The sequence below is a fragment of the Chiloscyllium plagiosum genome, unplaced genomic scaffold (genome assembly GCF_037043375.1).
Source record: "Chiloscyllium plagiosum isolate Xiang-an unplaced genomic scaffold, Cpla_swu_hap1 HiC_scaffold_13, whole genome shotgun sequence".
Classification (NCBI taxonomy): Eukaryota; Metazoa; Chordata; class Chondrichthyes; order Orectolobiformes; family Hemiscylliidae; genus Chiloscyllium; species Chiloscyllium plagiosum.
This window is the reverse complement of record NW_028270151.1, coordinates 52021792-52048416: the sequence shown is the minus strand read 5'-3', so window position 1 is coordinate 52048416 and position 26625 is coordinate 52021792. Positions and strand designations below refer to the sequence as shown.

Genomic DNA, 26625 nt, shown 5'->3' with positions numbered 1-26625 from the left:
TGATAATACAAAATAACGAAGGGAAAACAACCCCGCTCCGAAAGACAGAGGTAAAATCGAATAAGGTAACCACCTCCCCCCACCAACATTAACCAAATCCCCCAGCTTATACACACATACACACACATATACATACATCCCTCATATATACATAAAATAATAACAGAAAACAACTCCAAGGGGGGGGGGGAGAAAATCAAATCCCTCTCCCCACCCCCCATGATAATATTAAGCAGTAAGGTAAGAGAAAGAAAAAAAAAGGGAGGGGATATAAACCAAAGCGGGGGGGGGGGGGAAGGCAGACCAACATCCATTATGTCCTACAGTTTATCTAAGAGAGTCCAAGAATTCCTTAGCCTTTTCTGGTGATCCAAAGTTATATACGGATCCTTCATGGTTAAAGCGTAACATCGCTGGGTAGCGTAAGGAGTACTGAACATTTAAGTCCCTTAAACGCTTCTTCACCTCGTCGAATGCCTTCCTCTTTCGAACCAGAGCCGGGGAAAAGTCCTGAAATAGCATGATCTTGGATCCTTTGTAGATCATTGCTTGGGGGTCTTTTCCGAGATTTCTAGAGGCTTCTAGGAGTATCTGCCTCTCCCTGTAGCTCTGCAGTCGGAACAGGACCGGGCGTGGGCGCTGGTTCGAGCCGGGCCCGCGTATTGCGACCCGGTAGGCCCATTCCACCCTTACCTGGCCTGATCCAGCTTGCAGATTTAAAAGTTGTGGCAGCAACTGCTCCAGGAATGCTGTAAGCTGGCCTTCCTCTTCCCGTTCGGGAAGGCCCAGCAAACAAATATTTTTTCGGCGACCTCGATTATCGAGGTCGTCTATATGATTTTCCAAGGTCCGGACTCGCTGCTCGAGAGTCCGGACCTGATCCACGGCTGATTGAGCGGTTGTCTCGGAGGTCGCGGCCTTTAGCTCCGCCCCTCCGACTCGGCGTTGAATTTCTTCAATCTCACGGTCGTGCTTCTGCAGCGCGGCCGAGAGCAACTCCCAACGATTTCTGGATTCGACAATAAAAGCATCGATCTTCGAGTCAAGCTTGGAAAGCATTTCTGCAAGGCTTGTTACTGTTGGTAAGTCCCCCGGGGCAGCTGTGGACGCCTCTGCTGCAGCTGGAGAGGGTGGGGGAGGGGTTCCTGCTTGCTGAGAGCTGCGGGCTCCCTTCCCTTTAGTCATTTTAACTTAGGATTAAATTGTTTAAATGTAATATTACACAACTAATTGAATTACAAAACTATTATAAATGATTTGGTGAGCTTGGTAGGGGGTAGGTGACCCACTGTGCCCAAGTCTTGGGAGGAGCACTATAGACTCAGTCTTACTGGGTCGCTGCCATCTTGGATCCCCCTTGTATGCTTTCTTAATGGCCTTCTGATTTATTCTGTCACCTCCGAGGATAAAAGATTTTTGTTCATGCAGCACTTTGTGGTCAGTAGACCACTTCTGGAATGTAGGAGAAAGTGAGAACTGCAGATGCTGGAAAGCAGAGTCGAGAGTTTAGTGCTGGAAAAGCACAGCAGGTCAGGAGCAGGAGAACCGATGTTTTGGGTATAAGCCCTCCTTCAGGAATAGCTTGATGAAGGGCTTATGCCCGAAACGTTGATTGGATGCTGCCTGACCTGCAATGCTTTTCCAGCACCACATTCTCAACTTTTGGAGTGTAGTCACTGGCGGGTTAGGACTTGATGGCAGCCAATTTATACACACAGTGCTGCAAATAGCAACATGAAATTCCAGGATAATTTGGTTTTCTTCCATGATTTTGTTTGAGATGAGAATCAGCCAGGATGCCATAAGTAACTCCCTTCCTCAAAATATTGCCATGGGATATTCTATGTGCAAACTGAATCCACAGTTCAGTACCTTATTTGAGAACGAACACCTCTGAAAGTGGACATTCTTTCATTACTGTAGCGGAATGTCAAGTTGGATTATGTACCAACAAATCTTTGACTCAGAGGTGAGAAAGCTTCCAACTGAAGCCTATTTGGTAAACTGTTTTCATGCCATTTGTATTAAATTTCATCTGCTATGTGGCTGCCCATTTCACCAGACTGTCTATGACTCCTAATATTTGATGATATCCTCCTGGTTACATATGTGTTTTGTATCATTCACAATTTTTGAAATTATGCAGATGATTATTATCTATGAAAAGAACAGTATTCCATAAGCATCCTTGGGGATACCACTGCACATAACCATGCAGATTAATAAAACAATCATTAACCATTGCTCTCTTTCTTTCCCTTTTGAGTTTCACATTCATGCTTCAACCAACCTATAGTCACATGGGTGTAAATTTGTTCCTAAGTCAATTGGATGTTGCTTTTATTAAAAGTCCTTAGAAATTCCAAGTATGCAGCATTAATAAGGCTATCCTCCTCTAGCTTGTCTATTAATTTGCCGTAGTTATGGGTATGTTTGTTGAGCTGGGAAGTTGATTTGCAGATGTTGTATCCCCTGTTTAGGTGACAACTTCAGTGCCTTGGAGCCTGCTGTGAAGCGGGTGTCTTCTGGAATTTTTTTTTCCATTCCTGCTGCTTCCAGTTGTCGGTTGTTCATTGTAGTAGTTGGTATATTGGGTCAAGGTTGACGTGTTTGTTCATTGAGTCCATGGATGAGTGCCAGGCTTCTATAAATTCTGTGACTCTCCACTGTTTAGCTTGTCCTGTGATCATTGTGTTGTCCCAGTCGAATTTGTGGTCCTTGCCATCTGTGTATATGGGTACCAGGGACAGCTGGTTGTGGCATTTGGTAGCTGGTTGGTGTTTATGGATGCAGATTATTAGTTGCCTGTCTGTTTGTCCTATGTAGTGTTTAATGCAGTCTTTGCATGGAGTCTTGTAAATTATGTTAATCTTGCACATGATAGGTATCAGGGTCTTTTGTTCTGGTGAGTTGTTTTCTGACCGTGGCTGTCAGTTTTTGGGCTGTCACGAATCCAAGTGGTTGTAGAAGTCTGGCTGTTAGTTCTGAGACATTTTTTATATAAGGCAGCATGGCTAGCGTGTTGGGTCGTGGCATGTCCTCTTGACGTTGTTTATCAGCGGATGAAGTCCCAGGGATACCGGTTCTTGGTGAAGACTCTGTAGAAGTGTATTTCTCTTCACAGGTTGGGGGTGTTGCAATGTGTTGTAGCCGTTTTGAATAGGGTTTTAATGCAGCTTCTCTTGTGTGCATTCGGGTGTTGCTGTTGAAATTCAGGATCTGGTCTCTGTGCGTGGCTTTTTCTGTACACTTTTTTGTGTTCTTTCTATCGTCACATCCAGGAATGGGAGTTGGTTGTTGGTTTCCTCTTCTCTTGTAAATTTGATCCCTTGAGCATGGTGTTAATAATCTGGTTTGTGTTCTTTATCTCTGTTCTCCTAATAATTACAAAAGTGTCATCCATGTATTTGATCCAGAGTTTGGGTCGGATTTGTGGGATGGCTTTTTGTTCCAGCCTTTATATCACTGCTTCTGTATACTTGGTTGTTGAATGTGAAGTATGTCATCAAGCACAGATCTAGTAGTTTGAGTATGTCGTCCTTGCTGATAGGTTCCCTGTCACATCGTCTGTTCTGTTTGTCTGGGAGGTTGGCTATTGTCTCTCTGGCTAGAGTTTTGTCAATTGAAGTGAACAGTGCCGTTACATCAAATGAGACTATTGCTTCGTCCTTTACATAATTTACAGGATTCCATGCAAAGACTACACGAAACACTATATAGGACAAGCAGGTAGACAACTAACCACTAAATGCCACAACCAGCTGTCCCTAGCAGCTATACGCACAGATGGCAAGGACCACAAATTTGACTGGGACAGCATAATGATCATAAGGCAAGCTAAATGGAGGACAGTCAGAGAATTTTTAGAAGCATGGCACTCATCGGGCGGCATGGTGGCACAGTGGTTAGCACTGCTGACTCACAGTGCCAGAGACCCAGGTTCAAATCCTGCCTCAGGCAACTGTCTGTGTGGAGTTTGCACATTCTCCCAGTGTCTGCGTGGGTTTCCTCCGGGTGCTCCGGTTTCCTCCCACAGTCTAAAGATGTGCAGGTTAGGTGAATTGGCCATGCTAAATTGCCTGTAGTGTTAGGTGAAGGGGTAAATGTAGGGGAATGGGTCTGGGTGGGTTGCTCTTCGGAGGGTCGGTATGGACTTGTTGGGTCGAAGGGCCTGTTTCCACACTGTAAGTAATCTAATCTAATCTAATCTAATCCATGGACTCCATCAACAAACACGTTGACCTAGACCCAATATACTGGAAAACGAAAAACTGGCAACTGGAAGCAGCAGAAATGGAATCAACTAAATTCCAGAAGACCGTACAGCAGCAGCACTTCACAGGAGGCTTCAAAGACTGAAGATGTCACTTAGACAGGGGACAAAACATCTACAAATCAACTTCCCAGCTCAGGGCATACTACGGCATACTACGGCAACTGTCACCCGAGCTACAAATCTTTATGCAAACCTTGTCTATTAATTTATCAGAAAACTAAGTAAAGCACAACTTCCATTTAATAAATTTGTGCTTTTAACTGGCCCTATAATCACCCGGGTGTAAATTTTGTTCATAAGTCAATTGGAAGTTTCTTTTATTAAAAGTCCTTTTGAAATTCCAAGTACGCAGCATTAACAAGGCTGTCCTCATCTTGCCAGTCTATTAATTTGCTGTAGTTGTGGCTATGTTCTAGGTGTTGATTTCAGTTGGTTTTAACAGTGCTTGAGGAGAAAGTCAGGACTGCAGATGCTGGAGATCAGAGCTGAAAATGTGTTGCTGGAAAAGCACAGCAGGTCAGGCAGCATCCAAGGAGCAGGAGAATCGACGTTTCGGGAATAAGCTCTTCTTCAGGAAGGGCTGATTCCTGAAGAAGGGCTTATGCCCGAAACGTCGATTCTCCTGCTCCTTGGATGCTGCCTGACCTGCTGCGCTTTTCCAGCAACACATTTTTAACAGTGCTTGGGACAGTAATGGCTCTTTCAGTCACTAAGAGTTTACTGGGGGTAGAAGAAGTGAATTTGGGGATTTCACAAAAGGTGAATAAGGCCAAACTGCTGAAACTAGCAGACAAGCTGGAGTTGGAGCTGCCTCCTTCTGTGAGGAAAGGAGAGATAATTTCAGCAATAGATCAGTATTTAAATTCACTGGAAACGCCATCAAAATATTTAGATATAGCTGAAATTTAATTGAAAATGAAGTAGCTTGAGTTACAGACAAAAGACAAGGAAAAGGCAAAAGAAATGAAACCGTTTGAACTATGATTAAAAACAGAGGAAAGAGAAAAAGAATGAATTGCTTTAGCAGAACAGAGAGAGAAGAAGGAGAGGCTGTTTGAACTTCAGAATTTGGCATTTAGACAGGAAAGTCAGTTTAAAAGGATGGAGACGAAGGCGGATGGTAAGCTGAATGAGGAAGAGAGTGAGGATGAGCAAATCCATGGTGGCCAAAGGCCTAGTGAGGATTTGTTTAAATATATCCAAGCATTGTCTAAATTTGAGGAGAAGCCTTTTTCATCTCATTTGAGAAGGTGGCTAAACAAATGCAGTGGACTAACCATGTGGGCTTTGTTGATACAAACAAAATTTGTAGGTAGAGCTAGTGAAGTATGTGCATCACTAGCAGAAGAGATATCTGAGGCATATGAGGAGGTGAAGAAAGTCTTAAATGCATATGAGCTTCTGGCAGCTGTCTACAGACAATGTTTCAGGAATCTAAGGAGAGATCTGGTTAAACCTACACTTGAGTTTGAAAGGATTAAACAAAGTAATTTTTGATCGGTGGATAAGGGCATTAAAAATAGAGCAAACCTATGACGCTCTTAAAGAGATGATTATTTTGGAGGGGTTAAAACATTTACTTCTTGAAATAGTGAGAACTCTGGAAGAGCAGAGAGTTAAAACGGCAAGATTAGCAGCTGACATGGCTGATGATTGATTGAGTTGGTCCGTAAATCAAAGTTTGGATTCCAAAATCAATGTGTGAGGGATAGTAATTGGGGAAAAGAGAAATCCATATGCGGAAAGATAGATCTTGGTGAAGATCATAAGGACAACTTACCACAGGGTGAAAAGGAAACACTTGAAGGGGAAAGAGAAATTATAAAGCTCTGGTGTTTTCAATGCAATAAAGTAGGCCACATGAAATCAGTGTTGGTAGGTTAGGAAAAGCACTGGGAAGACAGATGTAGGAAAACAGGATAAGCCAGTGAATTTTGTTGGAGTGGTAATGGAAAGCACAGAGGAAGCTAGAAAGCTGCACCAGAGTATACAACAAGTCAGAGGATAGTTAAGGAAGACTTGCCAGATCTTCTTAAACCATATACGTGCTGAGGTAAAGTTTATTCGCATAGACCAGGAGCAGCAGGTAAAGAGGTTACAATATTAAGAGATACAGGATCCTCTCAACCTTTTAATGTTGAAAGATGAGGAAATATGTACCTTTAAAGGAATATTGCCAGAAAAGTTGCTAGTAACAGGAATTCATGGTGAGATAAGTACTGAATTATGTAAAGTGAAGTTTGAGTGGAGAAGTCATGCTAGGTGTACTGGACAAACTCTCAGCTCAGAATTACAATTTGTCCTTGCGATATAACTGGTTCCTGGGTATGAGTGCTGCCTACTGTTGTTGAAAAGGCAGTGAGAATGCAGGCAACTACTGCAGAACACATATCCTGAGATTTTTCCTGACTGTGTGGTAATGAGGTCATAAAGTCACCAGTTGAAACGGGAGAGATCAAAGAGCATAGACAAGGAAGTTGAAGTGGAATTAGCAGAGACACTGTATGATCAAATGGTTGAGACAAAGCAGACGTCTTTAGTTCAGAGAAATTAACTTAATTACAGCAGAAAGATGAGAAACTAAAGCAATTGTATCAAAAAACATACATACGGTAAAAGAATCTGGATGTATCCTGGTGTGATACTATCTTTAAAATGTCTTAATGAGGAAATGAAGACCATCACACATTCAGGCAGGTGAGAAATGGGCAGAAGTTCATAAAGTTGCATTGTCCGTGGGTTATAGAAAGGAGGTGTTGTGGGTAGTGCACGAACTACCAGTGGGGGGGTCATGTAGGTGTGAGAAAAACAAGCTAAAATACAAAACATTTTTACTGGCCTGGATTGCACAAGGATGTAGTTGAATTTTGTCAGACATGTCAGGTAATTGGAAAACCATAGGTAGGAATAAAATCTGCGTCTTTACACATATTCCTGCATTTGAGGAACCTTTTACAAGAGTCTTAATTGATTGTGTAGGCCCCCTACCTAAAATTAAAATGGGTATCAGAATTTGTTAATAATAATGGATGTGTCCACTAGATTTCCAGAGGTCACTCCATTGCACAATATCACAGCCAAAAGGATTGTAGAGGAGTTATTCAAATAGATACAGACTATCCACAGAAATACAATCAGATCAAGGTTCAAACTTCACATCAAAATTATTCAAGGAAGTTATGGACAGCTCAGAGTAAAAGAATTCAAATCTACTGCATACGATCCAGAATTGCACAGAGCACTAGAAAGGTGGCATCAGACAATAAAGACCATGTTGAAGGCTCAGAGTCAAGACTATCCAGATGATTGGGATAAGGGAATTCCATTTGTACTTTTTGCAAACGGAGAAGCACCAAATGAATTGTCCAACTTCAGTCCATTTGAATTAGTTTTTGGGCATGAAGTGAGAGGACCGCTAAAATTGATTAAGGAGAAATTGGTAAGTCAGAATTCCGGGGCCACATATTTGGACTGTGTCAGATTCTAGGGTACAAGTAATTAGAGCGGGGAGTTGGCTAGACATGAATTTAAAAGTATTACAGCATACACTAAAACAGAGCATCTGGAGGAAACACACACAGTCACCCGAGGTGGGAATCGAACCCAGGTCTCTGGCAATGTGAGGCAACAGTGCTAATCACTTTCCACCCAGTGTTACTTCCAGTGATCGGCAATCCTTCAAAAGCAAGCTTTAGTGGACCTTGTCAAATCAAAAAGAGATTGAGTGAGGTGAACTATTTGCTAAGGACTCCAGACAGAAAGAAGTCTCTGAGTGTCATGTGAATATGCTCAAAAGGTATTTTGATAAGGAAGGAAAGCGAAAGGAGACTGTGTTACTGGTGAAGAACCAAGTTCAGGAGGATTCTGAATTGGACAGTCCTCAAATTAAATTGGACAATGAGAAAATTGTCAAAAATTGGGATAAAGTTTTGAATGCATGCTCCAAGACAACATATTTGAAGTGAGTTGCAGTGACTGGAGCTTACCCATAATAATGGTGCCAAAGCCAGATGATATCCAAAGGTTATGTGTGGACTATCACAAAGTCAATGCAGTTACAAAGACTGGTGCATATTCGATTCTGCATTTGGAAGACTATTGAAAACGTGGGACAAGCAACTTGTATTTCTAAGTTGGACTTGCTCAGAGGATACTGGCAGGAAGAGTCTGAAAGAGTGAAGACAATTTCAGCTTTTGCAATGCTGAATGGACTGGATCAATTTAAAGTTATGCCATTTGGTATGAAAAATGTACCAGCCACATTTCAGGGACTAACCAATAAGGTCATTTCCAGATGACTCAGTTGTGTCGTATACATAGATGACCTGGTGAGTTTTAGTCACACATGGAACACTTGCAACATTTATCAGAATTGTTTGATCGACTTTGGGAGGTAGGCTTAGTGATAAATCTGATAAGAGTGAATTTGCCAAAGCCCAAGTCACCTTCCTGGGCCATGTAATTGGACATGGACAAATGGCCCCACTGATTGCAAAAACAAAGGTAATTGGGGAATTTCTCATAGCATCAACAAAAAGAGCAGTACTATGATTCCCAGGATTGAGTGGATTTTATCAGACATTTGTACCAAATTTTAGCAGCTGGCTGCTCCACTCACTGAATTACTAAAGAAAGTCAAAAATTTTCAGTGGACTGTCACAAGGCATTTGACAGTCTGAAAGCTGTGTTAACCACTGCCCCAGTGTTAGCCACACTTAATTATGCAAAGCCTTTTGATGCAAGTGGTGTCAGTGCTGTGCTCTTTCAGGAAGATGACGAGAAGATAGAAAGATCTATCAGGTGTTCCTTCAGGAAATAGAATGTTCATCAGAAATATTTAACAGTTGAGAAAGCTTGGTGATGGCCTTACAACATTTCAATGTTTATGTTATCATTAATGTATCTGAGACCATCGTGTACACTGATCATAACCCATTGAAGTTTGTGGAGAAATTTAAGGACAAAAATTCCAGACTGTTTAGGTGGAGCTTTTTGTTACAACTATTCGATTTGAAAATTGTGCAGGTGACAGGATGAGGAAACGTGATTGCCAATGCATTGTTGAGATTTGGATGAGAAATGGAGACATTCAACGGCAGGAGAATTTAGTGTACATTGTTGCATGATTATTGTCAACGTAATGTGTATAAATGTTGTTTTCTCTCCCTCTCCCTCTTTCTCCCTCTCTCTATTTTTCACCTCCCCCTCCTCCACCGTAAGACCCTGTTTAGGTTAGGTTAGTCTATGTTCTGTACTCATTTTGGTTGTGTTTCATTCAGCACTCTAAATAATTTCTATTTTGTTTAAAACGGAGGGGTTTTGACTAGCTGCATTACTCCTGGAACAGTCACTTTACACCTACTCAAAACAACTAGAAAAATCAGGGTCTGGGCTACTTTCTTGAAATGTTTTGAGGGGTTTGGCTTGGTCCATAACACCACTGCAAAGGCTAGTAGAGTTACCCTGAGGATACAATATACTGTTGTGTAGCACTATCACCATAAGAAATGAATAGATTCAAGCAGATCTAGCAACTCAAGACTGACACTATGGTCCATGAGCAGTAGCAGCCCTTTACTCAAAGATAATCTGCAACCTCATGACCTGGCAAATCTTCCACTCTGCCAGTATCATAAAGATAGATCAATCCTGTTCACTAAACAGTGCACAAGGACATATCTTGAGCACACCAGGCATACCTAAAAATGAGGTATCCCCCTGATGAAGCTACAACACAGGACTACTTGAATGCCAAAAAGCATAAGCAGCACGTGATAGATCTTGGTGATCTCGCAAAGAAGTGATTATATGCTGGGGCGGCACGGAGGTTCAGTGGTTGGCACTGCTGCTTCACAGCGCCAAGGACCTGGGTTTGGTTCCAGCCTTTGGCGACTGTCTGTGTGGAACTTGCACATTCTCTGCTTGGGTTTCCTCAGAGTACTCTGGTTTCCTCCTACAGTCAAAAGATGTGCAGGTCAGGAGAATTTGCCATGCTAAATTGCTTATAGTGTTAGGTGCATTAGTAAGCGGGAAATGGGTCTGGGTGGGTTAGTCTTTGGAGGGTTGGTGTGGACTTGTTGGGCCGTAGGGCCTGTTTTTTCCATACTGTAGGGAATCTAGTCTACTCTAATCTAAATATCTAAGCTCTGTAGACTTGCCATATCCAGTTATGAATGGTGATGGACAATTAAACAACTCATTGGATGAGGCAGTTTGATAAATATCCCTCTCCGTAATGATGGGGGTACCCAGTATATCAATGCAAAAGATAAGGCTGAAGCGTTTGCAACAATCTTCAGCTAAAAGTGCCAAGTGACTGATCCATCTTGGCATCTTCTGGAGGTCTCCACCATCACCGATTTCAGTCTTTAGCTACTTCAGTTCATTCCATGTGATTTCAAGAAACAAATGAAAGCATTGGATACTGCAGGGGATATAAGCCCTACTATAATCCAGGGAATAGGACTGAAGAATTGTGCTTGAACATTCCAGACTGGCTAAGTCCCTTGCCAAGTTGTTCCTGTACTGCTACAAAACTAGTATATACCCAGCAGTATGGAAACTTGTGCAGGTATACCCTGTACTCCAAAAAACAGGTTAAGTCTAACCTGGCCAAATATTACCTGCCTAATCAATCAGATTACTCTTGATGATCAATAAGGTGATGGAAGGATTCATTAACAGTGATATCTCTGTTTGGTTCTTGGTTCAACCAAGGACAATATATGGGAAGACTGTGGATGGGTGTTCTTGAAATGCTGCAGAACCCTAGCTGTACTGATAGAACCTGTGAAGAGCAAAATAGTTAATGTTTCGAATCCAGTATGACTCCTATTCAGAACATACTAGACTTGACATGTTAAATCTGTTCTTCTCTTCAGTGATGATACCAGACCTGTTGAATTCCTCCGGCAGTTTTTTTGATATTGATTTCTTCAGATTATTATTGAGGCATATTTGTCAGGAAAGAGCAAAGAGGGCATTAATATCTGTCCAGTTTGTCCTATATCTGATGTCATTTTATCAGAATTTTTCAATACTCATGAACACAGCATTATACATTATGGTAGCATAGGAATAATGTATTTAGTACCTTATTATACTTTTATGATAGATAGATTTTCTTCTAAAATTGTTAACCTTCCCCTTCCAAAGTAATATACAGAATAAAGAATTGGGTAAATTACAGCTTTGTACAGAACTTAGTGGAATTTGAGAGTGTGACTTCACTGATATGTGCTGATAGTTTGCCGTTTACCAAATTTTCTTACTTTAAACCTTCAAGTCACTGACAGTTATTAATAATGCACAGTAAGAAGATCCCAGGCTCAATTACTTAAGCTGGCATTTTACTGGTCCGTTATAACTAGCGTGTTTCTAAAAAGATATTGTTATGACACAGCAGTGAACCCTTCTGTTAATTAAATCAAACATCCAGAAAAGCTCACCTCGCCTCATAATCCTTCAAAATATGAGTGCCAGAACTCCCAAATTCCACTATTTAAAGAAAATAATATCAATAGAGCATTAAACAACAATTATATACAACTTTAAGCCCACCTTTCTCTTAACTGCTTATTATCTGCCTCTAGCTCTATAACAATATGCTGTTCCAATAAGACACTTAATAAAATTACATCAACTTAATTTCAAAACTACACAACTACTGTCATCTTCTGTGACTTCACCCTGCTGCTGTTGCTGAATCATAGGTTCATAGCTCCTTGAAAGTGGAGTCACAGGGAGATAGGATAGTGAAGAAAGCATTTGGTATGCTTTCCTTTATTGGTCAGAGTATTGAGTACAAGAGTTGGGAGGTCATGTTGCGGCTGTACAGGACATTGTTTAGGCCACTGTTGGAATATTGCATGCAATTTTGGTCTCCTTCCTATTGGAAAGATCTTGTGAAACTTGAAAGGGTTCAGAAAAGATTACAAGGATGTTGCCGGGGTTGAAGGATTTGAGCTATAGGGAGAAGCTGAACAGGCTGGGGCTGTTTTCCCTGGAGCGTCGGAGGCTGAGGGGTAACCTTATAAAGGTTTACAAAATTATGAGGGACATGGATAGGATAAATAGGCAAAGTCTTTTCCCTGGGTTTTCTGGGGGAGTCCAGAACTCGAGGGCATAGGTTTAGGGTGAGAGGGGAAAGATATAAGAGGGACCTAAGGGGCAATTATTTCACGCAGAGGGTGGTACGTGTATGGAATGAGCTGCCAGAGAAAGTGGTGGATGCTGGTACAATTTCAACTGTCAATTGCAATTGATGCTGTTCCAATTTTGATATTCTACCTCCACATCAACTCATTTCAGCACAATATGCAGGGGGTATACCCAAGTCCTTGTAAAAATACTGGTGGTGGCTCACAGCACTCTGTGCCTGGGGAATCTATATAACTCTGTTTAGCAACACTAGAAGTAATGCTGTATGGTTTAATTAACCATATTCGTATTGATTTACTGAATTTTCTAAACATGCCCCCAGTTTAAGTATTTTGCAAATGCTGAAATTAATCTTGATTTATTAATGCATTAATTATCATCTCTGGCTAAAAGTTAAGTATTCCATTTCAAGCATATGAAACACTAGAGCAGTAACTTATACAATTAGTACTAAAATCTAGTTTTATTTTTATAAAGGACATGAAGGTGACAACGTTTAAAATTCCTAGTCCATCCAGTCTCAGTCGTTGGGAAACTAAACAGGAATTGAAATTTCTTTCCAGAAAATATAGTGCTGACATGCCTAAATGATGATTGCAAAATTGAGTCATTTCAAGTCCAAATGAAATTCAGACAACGTGCATTGTTTCATGCAGTAAAGTACTGAAATACATTTCAGATGAAAATCAAGCTGCCAACTTTTTTGAGGCGCAGTCTGGTGAGTCAAATTTGTGGGCAGCATGCCCGATTAACTCAACAGAGGTCGATCTGACCCTGTGCCCTTGCTGCACATTCACAAATGAAGATATTTCTTCGAGACTTGCAAAATAAAACATTTTGAAGAGCTGCTTAATTATGTTAAATTCATTGAAGACTTGATGTCATATTTTTTGCAGTTTCAGCATTGATGCAACCAAAAAGAAAAAGAACATTTTCAAACATTGTGGTGATGACTACAGTACTTAGTGGAGAACTTCAAATGCTGGAAATCTAAAATCGAAATTCTGCACATGGGAAATATACAGCTATCAATCAATATCTGTGAGAAAAACAGCTTTACATTTCTTGTAAGTCCCTGCGTCAAAAGTGGCACAATGAAATAAGTAATTCCCTTTCTGAGGACTTATCAAAGCAAAGAAGGGAGAATATTCAACTATTCTGAGATAGCATATTGAAGAACAGAGCATCTAACTTCATGACATATCTCCATTTTCCATCAACTACATTTTTAAGTTTTCAAGCAAATAGACAGAAGTGAACACATTGACTTTTGGAACGTTCGATTTTCATCTTCATCAGATTACATGTTAGAATGAATGAACCACTCCCCTGCTTCAGAACCTGACCAGCTGGTGTCTGTCTTGCCACAGCAACATGTACTTCTACCTACAAGTTGTACTGTGGAGCTATGTTTCCACTTGGCTAATCGAGAACATCTTCAACTTTCACTATCTGCCATTGATATATGTAGGAGGAACTTACAGTCTGATATTCAACCTGTTTGACTGGGTGATGAATGCACTGCCTTTGACCATGTGGAACGTGAACCCAGAGCTTCTAGTTCAGAGGCAAGGATGCTATCCAATGCGCCCTTTTGACTTATATAGTACGACAGCAAAATGTAGTGAAATACATTCAAATGGAAACTTGACAGGTAAAAATAGTCTTTTTTTAAAACTGACACTGTAAATAACCTTTTTCACCTCCAATTACATAATGACAAAAATAACATTCTAGTCTTTCTCCTTTATTACTGGTTGCTTAGATGAGAAAGAATGGCAGTTTGCCATGTTCGAAAAGCAGGCAAAATTGAAACAATACATTAGCTGCACAACATTTAGTCAGAATAGCTGCAGATAAACAAACAGGTTTGATTTTGAGCTGTGCTAATGAATTAGACTTTATCTTTTAATTTGTTGATGACTATTTTTATATCTGCGTAAATGGTGTTCATACAGATGATGAATATGTACATTTTGCAGATCAAAGGTTAAACACAGCAGGCTAGATTGTATTAGCTGCCATGGTCCCAGTGCTCCACCATTGATTAAAAGGAGAGCTTACCCAGGTCACACAATAAATGAACACTGATAGCAACATCAATTGCTTTAATACAAGAATCCTGCACCTTCCATTAGATCAGATAGGCCAGTGGCTGTGCCATCCCAGCAGTGCCATGGGGGAGTCCAGGATTAGGGATCATGGTGAGGGAAAAGTGAGGTCTGCAGATGCTGGAGATCAAAGTTGAAACTTTATTGCTGGAACAGCACAGCAGGTCAGGCAGCATCCAGGGAACAGGAGATTCGACGTTTCGGGCACAGGCCCTTCTTCAGGAATGAGCAGAGAGTGTTCAGCAGGAGAAGATAAAAGTTGGGGAGGAGGGACTTGGAGGAGGGGAGTTGGAAATGTGATAGGTGGAAAGAGGTCAAGGTGAGGGTGATAGGTCGGAGTAGGGTGGAGGCGGAGAGGTCAAGAAGAAGACTGCAGGTCAGGAAGGCGGTGCCGGGCTGGAAGGATCCGGCTGAGACAAGGTGGGGGGAGGGGGGATGAAGAAACTGGTGAAGTCCAAGTTCATCCCCTGCGGTTGGAGGGTTCCCAGTCGGAAGATAAGACGCTCCTCCTCCGACCGTCGCCAAACCACAACAACCCGACGGTCGGAGGAGGAGCGTCTTATCTTCCGACTGGGAACCCTCCAACCGCAGGGGATGAACTTGGACTTCACCAGTTTCTTCATCCCCCCTCCCCCCACCTTGTCTCAGCCGGATCCTTCCAGCCCGGCACCGCCTTCCTGACCTGCAGTCTTCTTCTTGACCTCTCCGCCTCCACCCTACTCCGACCTATCACCCTCACCTTGACCTCTTTCCACCTATCACATTTCCAACTCCCCTCCTCCAAGTCCCTCCTCCCCACCTTTTATCTTCTCCTGCTGAACACTCTCTGCTCATTCCTGAAGAAGGGCCTGTGCCCGAAACGTCGAATCTCCTGTTCCCTGGATGCTGCCTGACCTGCTGTGCTGTTCCAGCAATAAAGTTTCAATCATGGTGAGGGAGTTGAGTGAAGGGTGTGGATGGGATCTGAGTTCAGGACACCAGTTGGAAGGTTAAAGGATGTGTTGATCTTGAAGTGTAGGAGTACCTCTGGGCCAAGGATGCGTCCTTTCCCATGGACCAGTACAAATATAGTTGCTGGGCTTCACACATTGCATGTGCTTCTGGAAGGGCTGAATGTGAACTCTTAAGTGCCTCAAGTGCCAGAAGTTCATCATAAGTTCCCTATTGCATCTTGCCCCACCCACCTGCCCACTCATATAAACTTCAAACAAGGTAAGGCCATTAGGCAGATTTCACCCCCTCTGAAAACACCAGTACTAGGGTATAAAACTAGGGTAGTGCTCAATTGTCACTGATTGCCTTTTTAAAAAATTAACTGGTAATTTGGAAAGGCTTTTGTGCAATTTTAAGATATAAAACATGTTTAAAATGTTTAAGTAACCTTTTTTTGTGTGATTAAGTAAACTAAGGAAGGGGAAAACACTGCTTTACCATAACAAAAACATCCATGTGCACTTCTTTTAACAGAGTTAGGTTTGCAACTAGAATCAGTCTTAAAGATTAACTGTCAATAATAACATTTATTAGTGACTTTAAACAAGAAAAATTCCCAATGTCTTTATTGTGCGGCTATTAATGAATGGTCATGAGAGAGAGCAGGAAACTGAACTTGTTTTACTGGTTAACCAATAACATTTTCTTAATTCTTCATTCTACAATCATCTGATGGATTTACAAAGAGTCATAGAGTCATAGAGATGTACAGCATGGAAACAGACCCTTCTGTCCAACCCATCCATGCCGACCAGATATCCCAACCCAATCTAGTCCCACCGTCCAGCACCCGGCCCATATCCCTCCAAACCCTTCCTATTCATATACCCATCCAAATGCCACTTAAATATTGCAATTGTACCAACCTCCACCACTTCCTCTGGCAGCTCATTCCATACACGTACAACCCTCTGTATGAAAAGTTGCCCCGTAGGTCTCTTTTATATCTTTCCCTTCTCACCCTAAACCTATGTCCTCTAGCTCTGGACTCCCCGACCCCAGGGAAAAGACTTTGCCTATTTACTCTGTCCATGCCCCTCATAATTTTGTAAACCTCTATAAGGTCACCCCTCAGCCTCTGACGCTCCAGGGAAAACAGCCCCAGCCTGTTCAGCCTCTCCCTATAGCTCAAATCCTCCAACCCTGGCAACATTCTTATATATCCTTTCTAAACCCTTTCAAGTTTCACAAGATCTTTCCAATAGGAAAGAGACTAGAATTGCACGCAATATTCCAACAGTGGCCTAACCTATGTCCTGTACCCCGCAACATGACCTCCCAACTCCTCTACTCAATACTCTGACCAATAAAGGAAAGCATACCAAATGCCTTCTTCACTATCCTATCTACCTGCGACTCCACTTTCAAGGAACTATGAACCTGCACTCAAAGGTCTCTTTGTTCAGCAACATTCCCTCAGCCCTTACCATGAAGAGTATAAGTCCTGCTAAAATTGTCCCGAAATGCAGCACCTCGCATTTATCTGAATTAAACTCCATCTGCCACTTCTCAACCCATTGGCTCATCTGGTCAAAATCCTGTTGTAATCTGAGGTAACTCTCTTCACTGTCCACTACGCCTCCAATTTTGGTGTTATCTGCAAACTTACAAACTATACCTCTTATGCTCGCATCCAAATCATTTTTTTAAATGACAAAAAGTAGAAGACCCAGCACCGATCCTTGTGGCACTCCACTGGTCACAGGCCTCCAGTCTGAAAAACAACCCTCCACCACCACCCTCTGTCTTCTACCTTTCAGCCAGTTCTGTATCCAAATGGCTAGTTCTCCCTGTATTCCGTGAGATCTAACCTAGCTAATCAGTCTCCCATGGGGAACCTTGTTGAACGCCTTACTGAAGTCCATATAGATCACATCGACTGCTCTGCCCTCATCAATCCTCTTTGTTACTTCCTCAAAAAAACTCAATCAAGTTTGTGAGACATGATTTCCCATGCACAAAGCCATGTTGACTATCCCTAATCAGTCCTTGCCTTTTCAAATACATGTACATCCCGTCCCTCAGGATTCTCTCCAGCAGCTTGCCCATCACCGACATCAGGCTCACTGGTCTATAGTTCCCCGGCTTGTCCTTACTCCCTTCTTAAACAGTAGTACCACATTAGCCACCCTCCAGTCTTCCAGCACCTGACCTGTGACTATCGATGATACAAATATCTCAGCAAGAGGCCCAGCAGTCACTTCTCTATCTTCCATAGAGTTCTAGGGTACACCTGATCAGGTCCTGGGGATTTATCCATCTTTATCCATTTCAAGACATCCAGCACTTCGTCCTCTGTAATTTGGACATTTTGCAAGATGTCACCATCTATTGCACTCCAGTCTATATCTTCCAAATCCTTTTCCACAGTAAATACTGATGCAAAATACTCGTTTAGTATCTCACTCATTTTCTGCGGCTCCACACAAAGGCCGCCTTGCTGATCTTTGAGGGGCCCTACTCTCTCCCTAGTTACCTTTTTGTCCTTAATGTATTTGTAAAAGCTCTTTGGATTCTCCTTAATTCTATTTGCCAAAACTATCTCATGTCTCCATTTTGCCCTCTTGATTTCTATCTTAAATATACTCCTACTTCCTTTATACACTTCTAAGGATTCACTCGATCTATCCTGTCTATACCTGACATATGCTTCCTTCTTTTTCTTAACTAAACCCTCAATTTCTTTCGTCATCCAGCCTTCCCTATACCTACCAGCCTTTCCTTTCACCCTAACAGGAATATACTTTCTCTGGATTCTTGTTATCTCACATAAATAGTGAAAAGAGATTTCATTTTTCGATGAAGTTTGAATCTTTTAGTCAAAGTGGTTTTTTAGCCTCTCAACTTAAATGTTTGCATCTTTGTGAATGTAAAGATGCAAAAGAACTTGTTCCGTCTATTGAAAGTAGGGCAATCAGCTTAAGTTAAATTATTTAATCACAATTCAGAAGGAACACCAATTTTTATTTATAGCTTTAGAAATTAGCTGTACTGTTTTTAAACAAATTGGGATACATGGTTAGATTAGTCATTCCTAGTAAATCTCCTCTGAAATTTCCAAAGCTTCCACATCCTTCTTATAATGCAGTGACCAGAACTGTACACACAAGTGCGGCCGCACCAGGGGCAAGGTACTAACTTGGATTGAAAGTTGGTTGGCTGATAGGAAACAAAGAGTAGTGATAAACGGCTCCATTTCGGAATGGCAGGCAGTGACCAGTGGGGTACCGCAGGGATCAGTGCTGGGACCACAGCTTTTTACAATATATGTTAATGATATAGAAGATGGTATTAGTAATAACATTAGCAAATTTGCTGATGATACTAAGCTGAGTGGCAGGGTGAAATGTGAGGAGGATATTAGGAGATTACAGGGTAACCTGGACAGGTTAGGTGAGTGGTCAGATGCATGGCAGATGCAGTTTAATGTGGATAAATGTATGGTTATCCACTTTGGTGGCAAGAACAGGAAGGCAGATTACTACCTAAATGGAATCAATTTCGGTAAAGGGGCAGTACAAAGAGATCTGGCTGTTCTTGTACACCAGTCAATGAAGGTAAGCATGCAGGTACAGCAGGTAGTGAAGAAGGCTAATAGCATGCTGGCCTTCATAACAAGAGGGATTGAATATAGAAGCAAAGAGGTTCTTCTGCAGCTGTATAGGGCCCTGGTGAGACCACACCTGGAGTACTATGTGCAGTTCTGGTCTCCAAATTTGAAGAAAGACATTCTGGCTATTGAGGGAGTGCAGCGTAGGTTCACGAGGTCAATTCCTGGAATGGCGGGACTACCTTATGCTGAAAGATTTGAGCGACTGGGCTTGTATACCCTTGAGTTTAGAAGACTGAGAGGGGATCTGATTGAGTCATATAAGATTATTAAAGGATTGGACACTCTGGAGGCAGGAAACATGTTTCCACTGATGGGTGAGTGCCGAACCAGAGGACACAGCTTAAAAATACGGGGTAGACCATTTAGGACAGAGATGAGGAGAAACTTCTTCACCTAGAGAGTGGTGGCTGTGTGGAATGCTCTGCCCCAGAGGGCAGTGGGGGCCCAGTCTCTGGATTCATTTGAGAAAGAGTTGGATAGAGCTCCTAGGATAAATCCCATCCGGCCCAGGGGACTTATCTATTTTCACACTCTGCAGGATTTCTAATACCTCCTCCTTGTGAACCTCAATCACACCTAGTCTAGTAGCATGTATCTCAGTAATCTCCTCGACAACATTGTCGTTTTCTAGAGTGAATACTGTTGAAAAATATTCATTTAATGCTTCCCCTATCTCCTCTGACTCCACACACAACTTCCCACTACTATCCTTGATTGGCCGTAATCTTACTCTCGTCATTCTTATATTCCTTAAATACCTATAGAAGGTTAGAGATAGGGTGAGAGGGTTTGGATGCTCTTTGGATGGTTGGTGTGGACTCTAAGGGTGAATGGCTTGCTTCCACACTGCAGGGATTCTGTGATTGGCTGTAACATTACTGTCTTATCTTGGAAGCCTTTCCATCTTCTATAAACTTCAGTTGATGCAATTTCTGCTGCCCACACCCGATCCTGTATTAAGTCCTGCTTGTCTGTCATCCCTGTTCTCAGTTATCTTCATTGACCTCAAATTTTAAAATTCTCATTCTTATGCTTAATTCTCGTCACGACTTTATCTTTCCCTAACTCTGTAACCAGCTGTAGTCCACTCTTCCCTCCCCTTCCCAATTTTTGTCTTGCTTTTGTGAAATCTTTTTGAATGGCCCCATAGAGGCTGATATTTTGTCACCAAGTCACCCTTTATTTATACATATAAAGTTCTTGACACTGATCCTGTTCCTCAGAGCCATTTCTGAGTGAACGGGATGTTTGACTGTCTTGTTCTTGTCTGTCAGCCAGGGCTCTCTTGATTGGATCAGATTAACAGCCCTACTTAGGGAACTCCTATGATTCAGTCCTGAGGAAGGGTCTCGGCCTGATACGTCGGCATTTCTGCTCTGATACTGTCTGACCTGCTGGCTTCTCCAGCTCCACACCTATTGACTCTGACTTCCAGTGTCTGCAGTCCTTACTGTCTCATTCTGAGGTTCACCTGGCTGACCTCACTACAGTCACTACATCTCTTCCCCTTCTGAGTTCAAAAACATAGGCCAGTCCTTTTTCTTGTAGCTGCTCCTGGAACATTTCAGTATTGGATTCAGTTTTTTCTGACTCTGCCTTAGATGCAAAGGAGTATAATGCTGCTGATGGTCCATCATGCTTCATGGATACCCAGTTTTGATTTGCTCGATCTGTTTGTAGTTAATCCCATTTACCACAGTGCCACATACCACAAAAAAAAGGCTGTGAGACAACTTCACCATTCAGTAAGATCATAGCTGATCTGACCTTGGCATCACTCCACTTTCCTGACTGTTCTCAACAACCCTTGACTCTACTATAGATCAAGAATCGATCTGTAGAAATGGAATACAATTTTCTATTGGTGTGGGCAAGGGCAAGGAAGGTCAAAAATACATTGAGAATTAAAGGATCTGAATTTCAACAGCAAGAAAGATTCTCCCTATTATCCCCTTAAACCTCAAACAACAACGTCTGAATTTAGCTATTAAGCAGCAACAACCTTATTTCCACGCATTGTATCTCATTGTTAGCCCAACTCAACTCATATATACACCGTGTCTGCTGGTCCTCTTCTTCCCTGAGAAAATAAATTGCACCAATCCTGAAAATCGGAGCAGTTACCTGGTGGCCATAACTCAGTGCATCCTGCTTTGGGCCTTCATCCAACTCTGTTTTCATTACAATGTCACTGTATACTCTATGGACACTGTGTCTTCCTCCCCTTTCACCCATGCAAGGCTGTGTCACCAAATCATTGACCTTACTACATCCTCACATCTGCTTTTGGACCAACTCGCACACCATTTCAGCTCTTCAGCACTTCACTCTGAAGCTCAGGGACACCTACAACTTGCGTGCTTCTGCTGGGTCACTTTGTGCATAGGAACACGATCATTTCCTGTGTCTACATAGAATGCATGTTAGGACTGTTAGTTTAATTTCCTGCTGTTCTTTCACTTTCAGCATGCTTGGATGATGCCTGGCTCTCTGTCATGCATTGGCTTTTAGCTCAAAAGGAGAGGCAGGCAACTTGACATGATTTGGAGCATTGAACAGTTAGGAGTGTGGAGGTGTTGCTGTACACCATTGAAGTATTTATTATGACACAGGGTAACCCCCCCCCCCAATTTACACCAGTACCACAGAAAAGATTTATCTGGTGCAATAATCTGTGAATATTGGCGAGGCCGAGAGCTACCCCAAAGGTCACTATGTAAAGTAAAAATTAACAACTTTATTTCTTAAAGTGTAACAGAGAATAATTAATTAACAACTATTTACAACTCCTTTCTCTAACCTATCTTTTACCTACCCCTTCTACGAAACTAGTACGATAAAACACCCGATTTTAGATTTACCAAAAATTCAAATTTCAAAACTAGCCAGTTGTTGAGTCTTCTGTTTATATCTTCCTCTGTCATCTTTTCTTCTTCTTAGGGATTTCTGTTTTATAGGTCACAGATCGCTAAGGGTACCTTTAAGAGAGCTATTCTCTGGGCAATCTGCATGTGTCAGTGGATTGGCAGTTCTCTCTCAACTGTTCAAGTTTTCCCAATTTATACCCCCAAAGCATCTGATTGTGTCATTTGGGTTTTAATATTGTCAATATACTAAGTTCAAATTTGATTGGAGTCTGGTATATTTTTGGGGGTATAATTTAAACTGATTGGCCCAATTCAAATTTGTTTTTGTCTCCTGGGAACCAGCTACACTGGCTGCTGGACCAAAAGACTCCACTGTATCTTGTTCAGAACAGTTGCTGCTGTCAGGTAGTTTTGCTAGCATTTAACTCTCTTAAAGGTACAGTACACTTCTACACCTTCATTATATATTGCACTTGTAGTATATGCCAGTAGTTTGTGAGGCCAACACACTGCTGCTAGAGCCCTTGCCAAGATGACTTTTGTTCTCTGGGGAACGACCTATTTTAGAAGGAAAACAGACCAAACCTCTTTTGCTCATTTATGTCTGGAAGTTAATTGCAGCTTGGATCCTGATCACCAAGGAAGCATTATGTTTAAACCAATAACAAAAGTTGGCTATTATCAAAGTCTATCAGGGAGTGGTCAAAGATTTGGATTGTGTTTTCTGAGAAGAGAAATCTGGCTGTCAGTGTTACAGCATGAAGTTTGAAAACTCCATTCCTAACCGCTCATGAGCAGCTCTTGGAAGCTGATCGAATAGAAAACCAAGTTATACGTTTTCCTGCCTTTATCTATGTGAAGTGAAAAGGTGATCCTAATCAAGATCATCAGAAAAATCATGAAAACTTAAGTAATATGTCCAGTTTATTTTTATTTATCCCTTAACTGTGTTTGTGTTTTTAGTGTGAATGGGTCTGAAAACAAAAGATTTTGGGGATTTTAACATAGACCAATTCGATTAATATTTAATTTTTGTTCTGTTAAAGTTACTATATTTTTTTATAAAGGACTAAGTCTTTTGTTTAAATACAAACCAGTATCTTGAATTGATTATTTGTAGTGTCTGGGATTGATTATTTAAAAGTCTGGCTAGGAACCATTGGAGTTAATTTTGAGAGTCTTTGGTTTTAGTTTTACTGAGTTGTGAATACAAATGTTGAAAGATTGATTTGGTTCAGCTGTCTGTCTTTGAGTTGTAATACTACATGTGCTGCAGTTGATTTGGATCTACTGGCTAATGTGGAATTTGAAAATGCAGATACCCTCATGCTGCAATGAAGGTGTAGGAGAGCCACAATCGCTTGTCTACCATGGAATGTTTTGCAGATGAGAGAAGGGCAGTGGCGCTATACTCTATACAGACGTGGAGGACAGAATGCCATGTCATAGTGTCAGCATGTCTGCAATGAACCATCTTTTTCTATCGGGGCCAATGAGGACATGTCATGTCTCAGGATTTGTCTAGTACTATCCATGCATAGGATGCTGCTTAAATGTCAATCTTTGCTCTAGATCTGTAAGAGCCTTAGCTGTGATGAAAGGGTCTTTCTTCAAATCAAACAGCTCCTTCATCTTAAATCACAGCAGCTTTGACCATAGTAACAAAGGAAGGATACCTTGTAAACATCATTTCATGAAATTGAATTGCATGAAGCAATTGTTCATTGTCTGCTAATATTTTGAGGCTAGCATCTCCGACAAGTGCAGCTCCTGGGAAATAGGAGCAGGTATAAGCCATTCAGCACATTTGAGTGCAGAATCTATAGAATCTTGAAAGGTGACCATCTGGAATGTAGATTATCAGGCCACAAGAATTTATCGTACTTTAATCCCATCAATTTTCCTCTCATTATTTCCCAGCTGCTACAGATTTCCTTCAGATCTTCCCCCTCACCTGACCCTGTACTCCCCAACATTTTCAAATGTTATTTGTGTGTTTGTGAAGACAGAACCAAAATATGTATTCAGTTGGTTTGTCATCTTTGTTCCCCATTATGACTTCTCCTGTTTCTGATTGAAAGGGACATTTGTCTTCATCTTTTCTCTTCACGTAACTATAGGAGCTCTTGCAATCAGTTTGTATGTTCTTTGCAAGCTGACTCAATTTTCCATCTCTTATTCAATGACTTTGTCTTCTGCTGAAATCTGAACTATTCCCACACCGCAGATCTGTTGCTTTTTTTATTTGCCAATTTGTATGCCCTTCCTTGGATCAAATACTATCCCTAATTTCACTTGTTAGCTATGTTCAGGCCCTATTTCCTGATTTATTTTTGAACAAGATCAGTGAAAAATTATGCAGTTCCTCCTTGCACTTTTTAAATGTTTGTCATTTCCTGTCCACTGTCATCCCTTTAAGGTTCCCCAATTTATCATTGCCAGCTCATGCCTCATACCAGTGGCATGGTGGCTCAGTGTTTAGCACTGCTGCCTCCCAGCACCTGGGTCCCAGGTTCAATTCCAGCCTCGGGCAACTGTCTGTGTGGAGTTTGCACATTCTCCCTGTGTTTGCTTGGGTGCTCTGGTTTCCTCCCACAGTCCAAAGATGTGTAGGTTAGGTAAATTGGCTATGCTAAGTTGCCCATTGTGTTAGGTGCATTAGTCAGAGGGAAATGGGTCTTGGTGGGTTACTGTTCGGAGGGTCGGTGTGGACTTGTTGGGCCGAATGGCCTGTTTCCACACTGTAGGGAATCTAATCTAATCTAATAAATAATCATAGTTTCCTTTATTTAGATTCAGGACCTTAGTCTTAGAATCACTATGTCATTCACTATTTTCATTAAAATAATTGTCTCCTATTACAGTATTCTTCCCAAGGGGGTCTCACACAACTAAATTGGCAAATACTCCTTTCTCATTACAAAATATCTAGTCTAGGTGACCTGTTCTCCAGGTGGTTTTTCAAAATGTTGATCCAAAAACCATCTCGAACTTTAGGAATTCTTCCTCTATGGTATTATTATTATTGACTAAAATTTGCCCAATCGGTTTACAAATTAAAGTCTCCCATTATTACAGTTGTACCTTTATTGATTGCATCTCTAATTTCCTGTTTAATACCTTCTCCAAATTACTACTAGTTTGGGGATCTATAGACAAATCTCAGTATTGTCTTCTGACCCATGGTGTTTCTAAGCTCTCCCCATTAGATTCCACTTCACTGGAGCTAATATCCTTCCTCACTATTGTTTTAAAGTCCTCCTTAGGCAGCAATGCTACCTACCTTTTTTTCCCCCCAATTGTCTGTCCTTCATAAAAATGAAGTACTCCTGAATATTCAGTTCCCATCTTTGGTCACCTTGTAGCCATGTCTCTGTAATCCCAACCAAATCATACCTATTTATATCTATTTGCATGACTAATTCATTCATTTAATTGTAAATGCTGTGCTCATTAAGTTAACAAGGTCCTCTTCTAGAACCAGGATCAGTCCCAATGTCCCATGAATCAAATCGTCCCCTTGTATCATCCTTCTAGCCACATATTCATCTGATTTCTCCTGCCATTTCTACTCTTACTAGCCTGTGACACTGGTAGCAACCGTGAGATCACCACCTTTGAGATCCTACTTTTTAAACTTGCTTTTTAACTCCCTCATACTTTGCTTTGATAATTTCATCCCTTCTTTCTTTACTCAAGTAGTTGAGACCCTTGTGTACCATGACTTTTGGCTGTTCATTCTGCACTCCAGAACATGCTGAAGTTGCTCCAAGACATCTTACAGGTGGAAGCTGGCATACCATCCTGGAGTTTCACATACAGCTACTGAAACATCTATCTATTCCTCTTAAGATTGAATCCTGTATTACTATAGTTCTCTCCCAAACTTATTCCACTCTTCCTGAGCAGTATGGTAGCTTAATGGTTAGCACTGCTGCCTCATAGCATCAGGGACCTGGGTTCAATTCCAGCCTTGACTGTTCTTAGTGTTTGTGTGGGTTTCTTCTGGGTGCTCGGGTTTATTCCACAGTCCAAAAATGAGCAGATTAGTAGACTGGCTATGCTTAAATTGCCCTGTAGCGTCTGGGGAATGTGCAGACTGGGGATAGGGTGTGGACTTGGGTCCGGGTGGGATGCTGTTTGATGGGTCGGTGCAGAGTCAACAGGCTGAATGGCCTTTTTCTGCACTGGAGGGATTCCATAACTCTCCTGTGCAGCAAAGCCATTTGTAGGGCAACGAATTTGGTTGTTGCTACTTTCCTCTGAGATGCCCAACAGTATCCAAAATGATGTGGTTTGTAGAGTGATCACCAACTTTGTCTGTGCTGTCCCCAGTGCAGACTTGCAGATGCCCCACAGTGTCACCTCTGCTGCTTTAGCTTTGAAACTTGGGCTTCTAGAAGCTGCAGCTGGAGACACACCCTGCACAAATTCTGTTCTTGAGCACTGGAACTGGACCCACAAAGCATTAGGAGCACACCATTGCCAGGTGAATTTTATAACTCTTATGAAAAAATATTTAATCCAAAAATGATTAAATAAGAGCTGACAGACTTTTCACTGTATTTCTTAGTGAAACCCAACACTGGAAACACATCTTTGTTG

At 41.6% G+C, this 26625-nt stretch overlaps 1 protein-coding gene across 8 annotated transcripts in view; it reads left to right on the top strand.

The window, feature by feature from the left end:
* LOC122555923 (coiled-coil domain-containing protein 150) overlaps nt 1-26625 on the top strand; it is a 148559-nt gene that overhangs the window by 95753 nt on the left and 26181 nt on the right. For 3 of the 8 annotated variants that reach the window (XM_043702193.2, XM_043702199.2, XM_043702198.2), the window contains one exon: nt 12914-13048. The exons of 2 other annotated variants lie outside the window; for them this stretch is intronic. In XM_043702193.2, the coding sequence (XP_043558128.2) occupies nt 12914-13027 (114 nt within the window). In that variant the 3' untranslated portion in view covers nt 13028-13048. Of the gene's footprint in view, nt 1-12913; nt 13155-13332; nt 13463-26625 lie in introns of those variants that run through there. 3 more of the 8 variants (XR_015759189.1, XM_043702196.2, XM_087993593.1) reach the window with 3 other exon arrangements.